Below are 14,576 nucleotides of genomic sequence, written 5' to 3'. Positions count from 1 at the left end.
ACTCTGGCTCTCTGCCTGGCTCCCTTGGGTCTGTTTCTCTCTCCCGCCGCCTCTCTCTGCCCGTCTTTGGCTTTATTTCTCGCGCGCTTGGGGTCTCCCCTTTCCGTCTCTCAATCTCTCCAGAGTGGGGGAGGCAGTCTCCGAAAATCGCTGCGGGGACGACCGCTCCTCACCGCCCCGGGCGCCAGTACAAGGAGGGGGCAGCCCGGCCGGGAAGGGAGGCGGGGGGCGGGGGGTAGGAGGGGAGCCTTAGTCATTTCCCCGCTCCAGCTTGCGCCCGCCTGAGCGCGCACTCACGGCCGCTTTCCCTCCTCGCTCCGCAGCCGCGGCCCATGGAGCCCGTCGGCCCGGCCCCCGGCCGCCTCGGGCCGCTGCTCTGCCTGCTGCTTGCTGCGTCCTGCGCCTGGCCAGGTAAGCACCCCTTTGCCTCTTACCCCCACCCCAAACTGTGGGCCCAGGCTTTTCAGCCCACCACTTGGAGCTACTCGGCTTATGTTGAGCGGTAATAGGGGAAGAGATGCCTGTCACCTAGGGTACAGATGCGGAAACTGAGGCCCAGAGATGGCCAGCCACTTGCCCAAGGTCACACAATCAAGGATAGAACCCAGGTCCCTACTTCACAGTCTGTCTCTCTGGACCCAGACCATGCCGGCGCTGGACTGGACGCTGTGGCAGACCCTCTGAGTTGGCTCAGTTAGCCCCTACCCCATAGGGGAGGCAGGCTGCCTGTATTTAATGAGCAGGGCGTCCAGCTCCTCTGGCCCTGGACTTTTGTTTTCCACATGTTTGATTTTGGGGTCTGAGACAGGGGACTGGGGGCAGAGGTCATCCTGGCTACCTGGGATGAAAACAGAAACCGAACAGAAGCAGGGGGTTAGTATGAAGCAAGAGGGTTCTCACCGTCTGGTAAGCGAGTAAACAGCCTTAGTGTGTGCGTACGAGAGAGGGAGGACAGGAGGCCACGATAACCCTGGGGTGAGCTGTTGTGAACAACAGATCCTAATGTGAAAACACAGTGGCTGGCCCCTCTCGTTGCCCAAAGCCTCAAGCTGCCTGGTTGCCTCCTTGCCTTCCGTTCCTACCACTCTCCTTCCCGTAGGTCGGCTCCCTCCTTCTGCCTTCTCCAGCTCCCCGGTAGCTCCCAGCAGCTCAGGTGCTCTGGGAGGCTGTTACCTGTGGCTCTGAGCTTGTCTTTTTGTTGGCCTACATCAAACACCTGGCTGTCATCAGCAGGCAGACTGTGAAGGCTACTGTGTGTGTTCGCCAAGGAGTGAGGTCACCATTTAGGGGCCCAGCTTCTTAAAGGGGTTTTACAAAATCATGAGTCTCCTGGGAGGGTGGGAGTAGTGGGGTCAGAGAAGTGGTGTGGAAGAGGGTGGGAGCAGAACGGGGATGTTGTTGTTTGACCTCCTGAGCCTGTGTGTCAGCAGAGAGTTCTCTGTACCTTCCACTCTTGAGGACGGAGGGAGGGATGAGCTCAGTATCTACACACACACACAAACACACACACACACACACCTTTCCTTTTGCATTTGCCTGGAGACTGGTAACCATCTTATAGCAGCGGAAAAAGGGAGAATTGGAAAAGAGTGGGTGGAGGGAGAAGTAGGGGTAGACAGCAGCTTCTCTCTGCCCGGTTTCCCCTGAGCCCTGGGAATCCACATGGGCACCCCACCACCACCACCTCATTCAGTTCCAGTGGGCCCCTAACTGGGAGGAAGGAAGTACTGATATATTTTATGTGTCTGTGACTGGCATCTCCAATCTGCTCCTTTTTGAGACCCTTGCAAAAGTCCAAAGTTCTGACCCCACCATCCTTCCTGGCTTCCTCTCACCAGTGCTTGATTTTCCTGCATTGGGGAACTGGGCCCAAGTTCATTTCTACGTATCTATTTCAGACTCTTCTCGGACTCGGACTCTGGTTTAGTTCTTGACAAATGAACGGTGGTGCTGATTAACAAGTGTTCATATGGGCAGCCTGCCTTTGCCCGGGTGCTGGCTGGGAGCATCAATACCCTTCTGGTGGCAAATCTCCCCCTTTTGCCTATAAAAACAATCTATAAAATGGTAAAGATTAGGCCATAAAACTTCCGTTCCAATCCATTCAGCATCAATAGCCTGAAAAAGTGGAAGCAGCAGAGGGGCTGATATTAACTTTGAAATAAATCAATTTTGGGAGGGTAGAATGGATTTCATGGTTGAGGGTGGTGGGGAGGGGATGGGATATCACTGTCATAGCTCAAGCCTCTCAGCACCCTTCAACCTGATTTTTGGGGGTCCTGTGGTCACCCTCTAGGCCTTGCCATGAAATTCACCTGGTTTGGCTAATGGCTTGGACTTCTGGCCCCTCCTTCAGTGGCTCCATACATGGAATTTATGACAAAGCAGGAGAGGCAGGACAGAAGGGCAGGAAGGTAGAAGAAGGCAGTTGTCCAATTTTCTAAGAAAATGGATTTGTTCGAGTGAGAAGCTCAAATGTCAGATTTAGCAAAGGCAGCTTTGGATTGAATGACTACTAGTGTCTCAGGCAGAACTGTCTGCCTGGGAGGTGTCACGTGATGGCTGCAGCTTCACATGATCACTGTGTGAAAGGGGGCTGGTCATGTGGATTATCTTGGTTGGGGGAGGCAGGGGAAGAAGTTTCTAAAGATTGCTTTCAGCACAAAGGCTGCCAAAGGTAAATTCTAAAAAGATACTAATGAAGTCGGCAACCTGTGTTCTTGGAGCCAACGTGAGGCCTGAGTTCTAAAGCAGCTGTGCTGAGGGAGATACTGAAACTAGGTGGAGGAGACTGGGGGACAAGGGACCACAACTTGGGGACATTTGGGTAGCCTGGTTCTGCAACAGCAGGCTACATCTAGGGCTTTAGCCAACTCACTGAATTTGTGGGGGTTCAGCCTGCCTAGCCTCTAGGTTTGAGAGCTCAGGATCATTCTTCTTCTCAGCAGACCTCGGAACAATTCTCATTCACTTCTTTCCTCTGGCCTGGAAGAGACCAGGCCATGCTGGGGTAAAACAGGGCCCTCTGGTGAACCTGTGACGTTTTATGTATTAGGGTAACATGCTGGTGGTATTCTGTACTTTCCTAAGTGATAGTTAATCTCACTTCTTCTTTCATAAGAGAAGGAAGATGGGGACTTTGGCCCCAATGTTCTTGGGCTGTTGGAAGATCCTTTATAGCTGTGGTATTCTCTGGGTACTTTCTGACCATTAGCTATTCCTTTAGCAACACCGCAGAGACTCATGGTGTGATTCATTCCTTTTCATGCAGTCATTCAGCATGCATGAAGTCCTGAAGTGAACCATGTGTTGAGATAAGGGAGGAGAACCAACATTCATTGAATGCCAACCACGTCAGGCTGGGTGTTGAATGCTTTATCTTCATAAGTTCGTTAGATTAGCAAAGCGAAACTTGAGGGAGCTGTTATTCCCATTGTACAGATGAGGAAAATTGAGTCCAAAACTGATTACTGGTACCAGTTGCCATTGAGTCAACTCCAGCTCATGACAATTTCATGTGTGTCAGAGTAGAACTATGTTCCATAGGGTTTTTTCCCTTTTTTTTTTAATCATTTATTTTATGTTTGTTGTTGAGAATACTCACAGCAAAACATACACCAATTCAACAAGTAACTCTACATGTACAGTTCTGTGACACTGATGATGTCCTTTGAGTGGTACAGCCATTTTTACCCTCCTTTTCTGAATTGTTCCTCTCCCATTAATATAAACTCACTGGCCCCTATGTTTCCTATCTAATCTTTCCAGTTGCTGTTGTCAGTTTGATCCCATCTTGTTCTTAAAAGAGTACAGTGTTCAAGGCAGACATGCTCTGCTAGTTAAGTTAAAGGATTGCTTGGTTTTAAAAAGACCTCAGGGAACATTTTTGTTTTAAAGATTATCTTAGGGCAATAGTTTCAATCCATTTTTCATAGCTCCAGAAAGTCAGCAGTCCATAAGAATTTAAAATTCTGTTCTTCAACTCCTCCCTTTTGATCAGGATTCTTGTATATAATCTTTGACCACAGAATGTTGAATAATGATAGTCAGGTGCGATGGCAAAAAGGAAGTGGTTGTTCGTGGAGGCAATTAGCCAGACATTCCATTTCCTCCTGTTCTGACTCCTGCTTCCACTGTTGCTCCAAACAAATACAGACCAATTCTTGTACCTTGGATGGTCACTTGCAAGCTTTCAAGACCCCAGGCCCTATTCAAGGAACGAAGAGGTAGAACAGAAGCACTAAATATGTTATTAGGGCAGTAACTGGCAAGTCCCATGAAGCCATGATCCTAAATCTCCAAACATGTAAGGTGTTTGGCCCATAATATTTTCAATAGCTGTTTTTCTGTTTGTTTGTTTGTTTGTTTTGTTTTTTTTAAAAGAAATAGACCACCAGACCTTCTTTCTAAGGTGCCTGTATGCAGACTTGATCCTCTAACCTTCGCTGAATAAGTTAACCATTTGTACCACCTAGAGTATCTCAACACTAATCCAAGTCTAAAAGTTGTCAAAGGAGCTCTGGTAGCATAGCAGTTACAAATCGGGCTGCTAACCTCAAGGTCAGCACTTCGAAACTACCGTGGGAGAAAGATGAGGCTTTCTGCTCCTGTAAAGATTTGCAGCCTCGGAAACCCTGTGCAGGCTCACTATGAGTCAGAATTGACTCCACAGTACTTAACAACAAAAGTTGTCAAGGATATGTGGTAAGGGGCCTGAGTTTTTAATCTATACCTCCCTGGGTGATCTGTGAAGCAGGAGAAGTTTAATGTCTTAATCAGGATCACTGAGATCTAGCAGGAGAGTTTGAAGGCCCAGGACAGGAGGAGCTCCTCCTGGCCTTAGATGGAGATTTCTAGAAGGCTTCCTTCTGAGGCAGAGTCATCGCATTTCTCTGATGGAAATGCTGACAGCCCTTTGGCCCTCACAGATGACAATGCCTGAGGGGTGACGTGGCACCATAAGAGCCCCCTCATCTGGGCTGCTGAGCTCTGGAGCCCCCAGAACTGGAACATTCCTCCTTGCATCTTCCTGGTGCCCTTTGCGACAGATGGAGAGGGGGTGTGTGAGAGGAAGGGAGTCTAAAAGTGTTACACCGATCCCACATGCACTCACTCGCTACCTCCAATGGCTTCCTGCGACAGGTTATTTTCTTATTTGTCGTCTTGGACTGACGGAGGTTTTTCTTCTCTCTTTTTAAATGTGCTCAGATTTCTGGCTTGTCAACACAGCTCAGATCATGTTACTCCCCTATTCAAAACTGTTGAGTGGGTCTAAGTTTTCTTTTCTTTCTTTTTTTTTTTAAAGATAACTTTAGCAGTAGGTCTGGGCTGTCTCCCTCACTGGCTTTATTTCTAACCACATGTTTTCCAACTGGCTTGTTGAGATGCTGCAAGATAGCAAGGCTTCCTCCCTGTTGGCCAACGCTTTCTTGGCCATTCCTGTGCATTAGCGCCTTTGAGATCCTGAGAAATCCCTCAGTGTGGAATCACAAGCTGATCCATATTTACTCCAGTGTTCTCCAAACTTGTATGAACAAGAGGTCTGTGATTTGCATACCTCTCATTTACATATGGCCATGGACTGTTAGGGAAACGTTCTTGGTTGAATCCTTGCCCCTTCCATTTCAGTGCCCTTACTTCAGCTGTACCTTCCTGCACCTCCCTGCCAATGCACTCAGCTGCTAACTGAAAGGTTGGAAGTTTAAGTCTACCTAGAGAACCGACTCCAAGGCACATAACAACAGGGGAGCTTTGGAAGAAATGCCTGTTGATCTATTTCTGAAAAATAACCATGGAAAACCGTTTTGGGTTTTTTTGTGTCTTTGGTGGCACAAATGGTTTTTGTGCTTGGCTCCTCACTCAAAGATTGGCATTTTGAATCCACCCAGTGATGCTGAGGAAGAAACCCTGGCAGTCTGCTTCTATAATATTTTAGCCATAGAAAATCCTATGGAGTGCAATTCTACTCTCAAACACACGGCGTCCCCATGGGTCAGAATCAACTCAACAACAGCAAGTTTGGCCTTTGTATGTGTAAGTCTTATTCATCCTTCTAGATTCCACTTGTGTCTAGATTCTTCCTTGCACTCCAGGGGACTTCTCCCTCCTCCTTACCCTCACCTCAGGGTTTTCTCTGCGCCCCGTCTGAGGCTACTTTCTACTTACTTCTTGTTTTATGGCTATACCCCTGCATGTTGAACAGCTGTTCACATCATGCTCTGCTACATCAGTGAGTTATTGAGCCTCTCCATGTACAGCTACGACTTAGCCTAGTGCTAGCCTGTGGGCTTGGAGCCAGAACTCAGTGCGAATCCCAGCTCTACTGCCCACTTGACAATTAACTGGACTTCCTGTGTCTCAGTTTCCCCATCAGTAAAAGAGGGGTGATATTAACAACTCTACTTTATGTAAGGATTAAGTCAATTCATGTGGCTATAATGCTTGAAGTCGTGCTTGGCCTGTAGTGAGCACTCCATATCTGTTAGCCAATGTTGTGATCATCTTCATCACTTCATTCATTCATTTCTGCATCTATAAAGTTGGGATTGCCCATTGTCCTGGGGACCACAAATGATTTGATATCCACCACAAGCCAAAAGGTTGTCAGTTTTAATCCACCCGGAAGGAAGCAACATAAATCCTGGTGATCTACTTCCATAAGATCACAGCCATTGAAAACCCTATAGAGCCATTATTCTCTGAAACACATGGGGTCTCCGTGAGTCAGAGTCAACTCAATGGCAATTGGTCAGTGTTTGTTTTGGTTTTGGTGTTATAAGGTGCCTAGAACAGCTTCTTGCACACAGTTGGTACCCAAAAAACAACAAAAGCTGTTAAGTGGGTGGATGCCATTCAGCTGGAGGCTTTTGGGAGATGGACAAGTGGCATGAACTCCAGATAGTGTGATTTCATTGTTGGCTCTGGGGACTTGGCTCCTTCTGCACTGCCCGCCTCTCGCTGTCTCTGTCCAGGTGGATTCCCAGCCCTGGGAAGCTGGAGGGGACGAAAGAGAGCAGGCCATTCCCTCAACCAGCCCCCCATCATACAGCTAAGAAAACTGAGATCCAGAGAGAGGAAGGGACTGCCACACTCACCCAGCAGAGCTGTAGCAGGCCTGGGTGAGATGCCACCTGTGGTTCAGGTCAAGGATTTCGAAAATTGGCTGGGCTGGTCCCCACTGTTCCATCAGACAGGACCCTGATTCCATGGGAGAATAATAAAATAGTAATAGGGGGTCTCCTTTCCAGTCACTTCCTGGACTCGGCACTTGGTGTGTTTGACCCCAGCAGTATCTAGTTACCCTGGCTGGTCAGTACCATTACCATCAGGTCATTTAACCTACGAAGAAAGCAAGAATCAGAGAGGCAAAGCAATTTTCTCAAGGCCACACAATTCATGTCAGAGTCAGGGTGGCATTCCAGATCAGTCTGACCACAGAGCCCATGTTGTTAAGTACTGCACCATTCCTTAGCTATCTCTTTGTCTTGTTTGACAGGAAGGGACACGAGGCCCAGAGGTGCTGATGTCCTGCCTTCTTGATGTGTCTCTAGGATTTCTGTTCATGCATGTGCTCTCCTGGAGGGGAGGCAGCAGGTGCTTCCACAATGTGTTTCCAACCCCGTACTGGGCAAGGAAGCATCAAGGCTCACAGGTGGCACTATTTTCCTGCTGTCATCCGGCCATCCTGGGGGTGAGTTGTCTGATGGAGCCCTGTGCAAGGTGACTCTTCCCTGCCAGGTGCCTTGCCAGACTCTCAGTCCAGGGAGGTGTAGAACAGCTGAGAAGGGAGTTGTGATGCTGTAGACTTGGTTCTTGGTGTCTGGAGATTTCCTAGCACATCCATTTGGGGGCGTGGGATGCTAGATGCTGCCAATTGTCGCCAGGAGCCAGAGGGAGACTGGAATCAGGGAGTAAGCAATGGGCTATCATGTCTTCTGTATCTTTTTATTTTGGAAATTTTCAAACATTCAAAATTAGAAGAAAAATGGTGTGACAAACTATAGCTATCAACACTCATAGCAATCCTTGTTCCACCTGCCCCTCATTCTGCTGTGACATTCTAAAGAGAATGCTAGACACTCTGCACCCTTCCATCCCACCCACACTCTATGTGCATTTCTAGATGAGCATCCTTAGCCTCACAAGGAACCAGAAATCGTGCAGTCCTTCTCCCATTTTACAGATAGGGAGACTGAGTTCCCCAAGCCAAACTGGGCCCTGCCTCAAGCCACACAGAGGGTAAGAGTTAAAGACTATTTGCTCTTAATACTCTATTATCCTTATGGTCACTGTCATTTCAATTATTCTGTCAACAAATATTTATAAGCATCTACTAAGTGGAATGGGAACATGGTGACTCTGTAAGATAAGCACTGGACTACAAACCACAAGGTCGACAGGCAGTTTGAACCCACTAACCTCTCCGTGAAAGAAAGACGAGGCTTCCTACTCTTGCAAAGATCTACAACTTTGGAAACCCTACAGAGGGTCGACATGAGTCAGAACCCACTCAGTGGCACTTAACAACAACAACAACAATAACAGCTAAGAGGGAAATGTGGTTCTAGGTACTGAGGGTACAACCGGAAACAAGATAGACATAAATGCCCACCAACAAGGAGGTGCCATTTTAGTATGAAGTAACAAATAAACCCACGTGAACAAATCATGTCAGGTTGAGAGGCAGGTTCTCAGAAGGACACCTGAGCAGGGATTTGGGGAGGTGGGGACAGAGTAAGGACCTCTCTGAGGAGCAGAGCCCTGAGTATGCCTGAGGGACATCCCCACCCTTGGGCTATCAGGGAACGGGCACTCCAGGAAGAAGGAACAGCACCTGCAAAGGCCCTGAAGTGAGATGATCTTGGAATGTTCCAGAAGGAGCAGTGAGGCCAATGTGGGTTAGGACAGTCATCACAGTCAGATCAAGGAGGATTTTGTTCATCAATCGACCTGCATTGAGTACACCAGCCCATGTGCTGGATCATTACTCTTTTCATTGTCTCAGGGAATTCTCAGCATAGTTCTGAGACGGGAAGGATTATTAGACCCATCAGACAGATGAAGAAACAGAGGCTCAGAGAGGTAATGGGACTTGCCCACTCTCCCACAATTTGTGATCGCAGAGCCAGGCAGGCCTTTGAAGGCTGTATCGTCCTCATCCCTGGCTCTCCTGCTTCTACCTTTACCCCCTTCAGTCTCTTCACCCCATAGCAGCTGCAGTGAACAACTCATCTCAGGTCCTGCTCAGAGAATTTCAGTGGTTTCCTCTATACTTAGAGAAAGATCAAACTCTGTACCATGGCCTGTACAGTGTGGGGCCTTCTGGACTGCATCCATTTTACCAGCTTATTCTCATACTGCACTGTCCATACTCCATAGGCTTCAGCCACAATAGCCCTCTCTGTCCTTCACGTGCAGCTTGTTTTCTACCCCAGGGCCTTTGCACTGCTGTTGTCTCCTGCTGCAACACTTCCGTGGCCTAATTTGCTTCCTTCTGGTCTCCTTCTCTGAGCACCCCATTCTAAAGGAGGTTCCCCCTTGTCTTCTATCACCAGGCCAAATTGGTTTGCTCCCTAGCTCTCCTGTCCATTTGTGTGTTTGTTTCATTATTTCAGCCTTGTCTCCCCAACTAGAATATAAGATCCATTGTGGTAGATGCTGGGCCTGGGAGATTAATGTATATTGATGAATGTAGAAATAAGGTGGGCACTACTAGGCATCACCAGAGCCCGTGCCCTAACCAATGTAGCACCCAGGTGGATGACTGTTGTTCTGCCCTAAAACATCAGGGAACACAAAATACCAGTGCAAGCAAGGGTTGGGGGAGGAACCCAGAACCCCAGATTTTGTGCTGAAAGCTCCGACTTCCTAAAACTGCCTGCCCCAGTTAAAAAGGCATGATGCATGAGCAGGTGCTGTGCAGACGGTGAAGCGTGATGCAATCAGAGCTGCTCTCCCCTCCCCGGGTTCACCCTCCTCACCAAGGCGGTATGATGCAATGGGGCAGGATGCATGCAGAGTCAGACCTCTCACCCCCTCTGTGACATTGGCCAAGAGCTGAGCCTCTGTCTCATCCTATCTGAAATGGGGATACAGATAACACTCTTGCTGGGTCACCCTGGAGGTCAGGTGAGCCTGTTCTGCTCTCAGCAGTGCCAGGCAAGTGTCAATGCCTGTTAGCCTGTTACTAAATCAATTGCTGTCATGTTGATTCTGACTCATGGCAATATCATGTGTGTCAGAATACAACTGTGCTCCCTTAGACTTTTGATGGCTTTCTTTTGGAAGAAAATCTTCAGGCCTTTCTTCCAAGGCATCTCTGGGTACCCTGAAACCTCCAGCCTTTCAGATAGCATCCAAGCAGGTATTATGTTCTCATCATTTCATGCTTTGGGGCACCACAGAGAAGATAGAATCCTTGTTCCATTACTGAGCAGCTGGGAGACCTTGAAACTCACCGCTCTCAACTACTACTTTCAGCGCTGTTGGTCCAGCCCTGATGCCTTTTGTGCCTTTCCTCTTGTAAAGGACGGGGGAAGCACTGGGGAAGACATCAGGTGTGGGGCACCTTCCTGAATTCCAGTCCAACATGTCCCATGTGCTGAACTGTGCACTGTCATGCAAGTGCCTTCCCCACTTTGAGCCTCAGTATCCCCATCAGAAAAATGGAAAAGCTGCCACCACTCTTAACTGTACAAGGACTGCTGAGGGTTAAGAGAGCTAAGAGCCATGGGAAGTGCTTTCTGCGAGCTACAAAAAGCTCTATAAAAGGCATCAGTGGATAGTGTCAGGTTGGAGAAAAACACCGTCCATCCAGAGACTGTCTGCTGTGGGCAGCACAGTGGGCTGGAACCTTGGCAAATGCCATTGGAGAAATGTGTGCTGCTTTTAAGAGGGCCTTCAGCTTGGCTGGGAAATGTGTGCATGTGTTGTTGGCAGCCTGAGAGTCCAGCAGCCGAAGCTGGAGGGGCCACACGTGGGGGTCATAGGCTCTGAGGCCAGCCTTCTGTGCTTGACCCCGGCTCTGCCTCTTGTCTGCCTCTCTGGCTCTCAGCTTTTTTATCTGTAAGGATGGATGGTAAAAAAAAAAAAACACTCAAATCACGGGTTGCTGTGAGCATTTCAGGAAGGCTTCTCCCTCTCTGACCCAATCCACATGGTGTTCAGACAGGGCCTGTCCTGTAGGGATGCTTTGGAGACCTGAGTTCTTGGCCTCTCCCAGACTGACTTCCAGACCTCAGTTTGTCCTCTACAAAATGGGGAGATGGGACTGAAGGTCTTTTGGTTGTCAAGACAAGCCCAGTGGCTGGTGGGTGCTTCTTCCAGCCTCTCCCAGTCTCGCTTGCTAAGTGTAAGGTATCACCAGTACACACATGTTTAGAGTTCTCCCCTTCCCACTTTGTAAATGGGCCATACTGCAAGCATGTTCTTTGTCAACCCAGTAAGTGCTCAGTGGGGTCTGCTGCCCCACTGCCGCCCTGCCATCAGTCCTCCTTGCTATTAGCCTTCTCAGTCTGCTCACAGGTCCAGGGTGGTCTGGAGCATATGCTGAAGCAGGCTTGCTTCTGCCCTGGGAGAACGCGTAGTCTCTCTGGCTTAAGGCTGTGATCTTCTGTCCGTAAATATCCGGCTGCATGGCAGTGACTGCCTTGTGCTGAGTACTTACACTGTGTCAGCACAGTGCTAAGCCCATTTCATGCTCAGAACAGCCCTAGTATTCTCAGTATTAGCCCCATTTGACAGATGTAGAACCAGAGGCCCAGAGGGGTTAAGACACGTCCTGGGGTTTTGTGGCTAGAATTCAAACCAAAATATCCATTCAACCAATGCTAAGCTAGGAATCAAACCAAGGCCCTGGTGGTCGCAAATTGTTTATGAATAAGTCTAGGGACACTAAAGAAGTTAACAGCCAAATTTATCATACAACAGGTAGTGGGTGATATGTAGAAAATTAAAACAGAGCAAAGGCACAGAGTTTATTTTCCAGAGTGGCCAGAGAAGCCTTTAGGCTAGGCCTGAAGATCAGGGGCCAACCCTGTCCATATCTAGGGGATGCGAGTTTCAGGTAGAGGGAATGGCAAGTGCAAAGGCCCTGCGGTGAGTGGAGAACCTGGCACGGTTGTATAAGAGCAGGGTGGTGGGGCCTTGTAGGCCAACATAAAGACTCTGGATCTCACTTTGAACTGGGACTGCAGCTGGGTTCTGATCACAGGAGGATTGTTACCTGATTTGGGTTCTCAAGGCACCTCTGACTGCCAGGTGAGTGGAGTGGAGTGTGGCCACGAGTGTAGGGAGGCAATAGGATTCAAGTGAGGGCTGGTGGCTGCATGGATGTGGTGAAACAAGGTCAGTCTGGTCAGGTCTTCAAAGTAGAAGTGGCAGGTCTGCTAATAGACTGTGTGTAGGGCCTGGAGAGAGGAGAGGGGGAGAGGTGCACACTGCCCAGTCCAGCTCTCCTAGCCATTGAGCATCTGCCCTTGGGTAGGGGCAGTGTCCTCTTTTATAGGTGACACAATGGAGCTTTACAGAAAAGAGACTTTGTGGGGTCACACTGGTAGGGATGATCAGAACAGGCATTTTAAGCCAACTCTGGGCCATGTTGGCACCCTAGGAGTTGTCCTGCTACAGGCAGGGTCTACCCCTTCCCTACAAGGCACATCAGTTCTGAGAGCTGCCTGGAGTGGGGTGGGTGGAGGAGAGAGTGTCTGAACCCCATGTCACCTTATTTACTGCACCAAGTGCACCCCATCTGTGTTGGCTGCAGAGTAGGGGCTAGCTGGGTCCTTCCAGTGTGGAGGGTTTACACCACTCCCAGCGACAGGTGATCAACCAAAGCCACCCTTCTAGGTTAGCCCAGTCCCAAGGCTAGCCTCATCCCAGCTCAGGTACAGGAGATGAGCTCCCAGAACTCTAGTCTTTGCCCATGTGATTCCTTCCTCCTGGAATGCCTTCCCTTGCCCCAGCCTCTGTACTCACCCTTTAGACCCAGCCCAAGTGCCACCTCTGCCAGAAAGCCTTCCCTGATCCTACTCCTATCCCAAGACCTCCTAGGTCTCCTCTTGCCACACACTGACTGCCCTCTGCATGGTCACCATGTTGTCTCACCAGTTTAAGAGTCTCAAAGGTGGGGCATGTCTGTGTCATCAGCACGGAGGACAGGGCCCAGCAGCACAATGTGGTCTTAGTAAGGGTTAGGAGGACTTGAATCAGTCCAAATTCAGAGGAAAACCAATGTCAGGTGGGGCCCAGAGCTTCCTCCTCAGGAACTGTGGTGTCTACTGGCCACCCTCTTCTCAGCCTCCTCCATATCCAGCCCCAAGCCCCATCTCCATACCTCCTACCTCCCCAGGGTTGTGACTTTCATGGGACAGTTCTAGAGACCTGCTCACACCTGCTGTATCCTGGGTGAGCACACAGTAGGTGCCCCTCAAGGTCAGGGCCCTTTACCGGATGCTGCTCCACAGGGTCTCACCCACCAGAAGCTGATGGAACTGAGGGGATGTCCCCCCCCTCCCCCCTCCTCTTCCTCTCACATGCTCATGGCAAGTGGACTCAGCCATGCCAGGCATGTTCACACACTCAGACATCAGGGCCTGGGCACACCAGGGTGTATACAGTGGGCCCACGTCATCTGTCACACCTATTGCCCAATACTTATTGGAGTACCTGAACCTCACTTCCACACTCGCCTGTACACCCACCCACTCCCATCCCCCCACACACTCGTAACACACTCACACATGTACCCATGTGCACACATCACTCACATACATGCCACTCCTGTGCTCACTCTCCCACACACCATCACACACAACTGTTGCTCACACCCATCACAAGATTTTCATAGTCGTGGGCACAGACACACTCTTGTACAAGTCTCTCACTCACCCTGACACACTCACATGCACACAGACACCCTCTCCCTCTCACTGATACACATACACATGTTGACACCCCTCTCTCACACTGACACACACACTGACACCCTCTCCCTCTCACTGATACACATAAACATGTTGACACCCCTCTCTCACACTGACACACACACTGACACCCTCTCCCTCTCACTGATACACACACTCTGATACCCTCTCTTACACTGACACACACGAGACATGCACATACTGACACACACACTGACACCCTCTCTCACACTGACACACACACACACACTGACACCCTCTCTCACACTGACACACACTCACTGACACCCTCTCTCACACTGACACACACACACACACACACACACTGATACTCTCTCTCTTACTGACACACACACACTGACACCCTCTCTCACACTGATACACACACACTGACACCCTCTCTCACACTGATACACACACACACTGACACCCTCTCTCACACTGACACACAAACACACTGACACCCTCTCTCACATTGACACACACACTGACGCACACACACTGACACCCTCTCTCACACTGATACACACACACACTGACACCCTCTCTTACACTGACACACACACACACTGACACCCTCTGTTACACTGACACACACACACACACTGACACCCTCTCTCACACTGATACACACACACACTGACACCCTTTCTT

General features: G+C 49.4%; 1 protein-coding gene across 2 annotated transcripts in view; it reads left to right on the top strand.

Moving 5' to 3' along the window:
- Window positions 1-332: 332 nt before the first annotated feature.
- Window positions 333-14,576, top strand: part of SIRPA (signal-regulatory protein alpha) — a 45,306-nt gene continuing 31,062 nt past the window's right edge. For both annotated transcript variants that reach the window (XM_006874850.1, XM_006874849.1), the window contains exon 1: window positions 333-411. In XM_006874850.1, the coding sequence (XP_006874912.1) occupies window positions 333-411 (79 nt within the window). The remainder of the gene's footprint in view (window positions 412-14,576) is intronic.

Source organism: Chrysochloris asiatica, unplaced genomic scaffold (assembly GCF_000296735.1).
Source record: "Chrysochloris asiatica unplaced genomic scaffold, ChrAsi1.0 scaffold00304, whole genome shotgun sequence".
Lineage (NCBI taxonomy): Eukaryota > Metazoa > Chordata > Mammalia > Afrosoricida > Chrysochloridae > Chrysochloris > Chrysochloris asiatica.
This window is presented reverse-complemented; position numbering and strand designations above follow the sequence as displayed.